Genomic DNA, 1,954 nt, shown 5'->3' on the forward strand with positions numbered 1-1,954 from the left:
TCGTGAAACAAGGGCACTGGATCCCAGGAAGGCGGAAACGCAATCTGAAGGTTACCTTCTGGACGAGCTGGACGTGCCTTGGCCTCTTCCCTGGGCTCCAGCGCCCATCTTGTCTTTCCAGCTCAGAGGAATGAACAGTCTTCGTATTTTTGAGTTGTTCCTTACAGAATCCTAGAGGCTGTGGATTTTTTTCCTGGGTCTGAATTTTTTAAAAATTTGTTTTTATTTAGCCTAGTTTGCTCATGTTTCTTCTGTCATCCAGTTGTCTCATGGCCTACATTTCGTACTGGGTTCTAAGAAATCTTACAAAACAGTATCTGATTAAAATCAGCGATTAGAATCAGATCAAGTTTACCCAAGATCTGCTAAATTAAGGGGGAGCCGTTTTAATCTTATAAATATACCAAAGGCTGTTACTGACGTCTAAGAAACGCTGTCTGAAGTCTGAAGGAATAAAGGGAGCACGGTGAGTCCTGCATAATATGCTGGCCCGAGGCTTCCCCGTGCTCCCTGGTGCTTGGTCTCGCTTGCCTGCCTTTCTCTGTTCCTACATTCCATTTCTTTGTGTCTCCAGTCTTTTCTTCCATGGGGACATTTGTGACGTGCAAAGTACTGCACTAAGAACTTTTGTGGTTACGCAAGTTCTGTTCCTAAACTCCCACAGAAATTCAGTAGCATTTTGAGTTCTGTCTCTTCAGAAAAGGGCGGGGGCTACACAGGCAGTTTTGTATTTGGGGCACAGTGTCAGACACATCGAATGGGCTCCTTAAATGCCTACTGTAGGCATGTCAAGCCCCGACCACACCACAGGCTTCCCAGGCTAGGAAAATAAATGCCGGTGAAAACCGTGTTACAAAACTCAGAGACTTGCCAGTGCTGATGTGATGAAAAGAAGCCTAAACTACGTGTGCCTGGAGGAAACCAGTTATCGGGGGGAGGTGGACCCGATGAGGATGCTGGGAGGAAGTCTTCACTTTCCCCTGATGACGTGTGAGGGACACCACAACCCAGCACACGACCAGATACCGCCGGAGCAGGAAGAGGGTGCCCCAGATCAGACCCGGCGCGATGTACAGAGGGCAGGACAGGAACAGTAACAACACCTGACCACACCGAGACCTGGAGTAAAGGACTTCTTTATGTGTGCAGCTCAGAACCCGGAAAGCCGCTGAGACCCGTGTGAGGGCACTGAGGACACAGGGCTTTGGAAAACCTCATTCTCCTCCTCTCCGTGTTTTCACTCTGCAAGCTAGACTGACAGTACGTGCTTTCAGTTAAAAAAAAACAGAAACAACAAAAACCAAACCTAAACGAAATAAAAATAATTCCCGATGCAGAGTCCTGTAATGGGTTCCTAATACTTCAACTGTTCCGACCTCGGTCAGCACCGAGACGGAGTCTTGTTCATTTTGCAGAGCGGAAAAATGCATCAAGGAAGGGGGTGGGCAGGGTGGTGGCATCAGGCCTTTAGCCAGCCGGACGGCTCCTGTCCCGTCAGGGAGGACTGAACCCTCTGACCGGCTTTGAGGTCCAGTCACATCAGGGGACCGGGGTTCCAGCCGTCCCCGGGGCCCGGGTGGGGTGGTGCTAGGCCGGGTCCCCACACAGCAGCGGGGTTCAGCAGGGCACGGGCGGCTCTACAGCTTGAGCTCTCGGTCGGGTTTCATGCTGAAGGGCTCCAGCCTCTCGCTCTCGGGCAGCATGCTGTTGAGCCGCTCCATCAGGGGCACGGTCTGGTCGATGCCCATTTGGATGCGGCGGAGGATGGCGGACATCTCATTGACCTTCTGGATCTGCTCCGCATATTTGGCGTATCTTTTCTGGCGCTCCTGCATGAAGCTAAAGAGCGTTTCCACAGACAGATCCATCTGCGGAGGGAGAGAAGTGAAAGACTTTAGTTAAAACCAGTTGAAGTAGGTCCTCCCAAGAGGACTGGTGTCCAGCGTGAATCCTC

The 1,954-nt window shown here is 51.1% G+C and overlaps 1 protein-coding gene across 1 annotated transcript in view; it reads right to left on the minus strand.

Annotated features, from left to right (window-relative positions):
* Window positions 1-1,120: 1,120 nt before the first annotated feature.
* BORCS5 (BLOC-1 related complex subunit 5) overlaps window positions 1,121-1,954 on the minus strand; it is a 95,278-nt gene continuing 94,444 nt past the window's right edge. The window contains exon 4 of the mRNA XM_077756460.1: window positions 1,121-1,868. Coding sequence (XP_077612586.1) covers window positions 1,638-1,868 — 231 coding nt within the window. The 3' untranslated portion in view covers window positions 1,121-1,637. The remainder of the gene's footprint in view (window positions 1,869-1,954) is intronic.

Source organism: Crocuta crocuta, unplaced genomic scaffold (assembly GCF_008692635.1).
Source record: "Crocuta crocuta isolate KB4526 unplaced genomic scaffold, BGI_CrCroc_1.0 scaffold262, whole genome shotgun sequence".
Taxonomy (NCBI): Eukaryota; Metazoa; Chordata; class Mammalia; order Carnivora; family Hyaenidae; genus Crocuta; species Crocuta crocuta.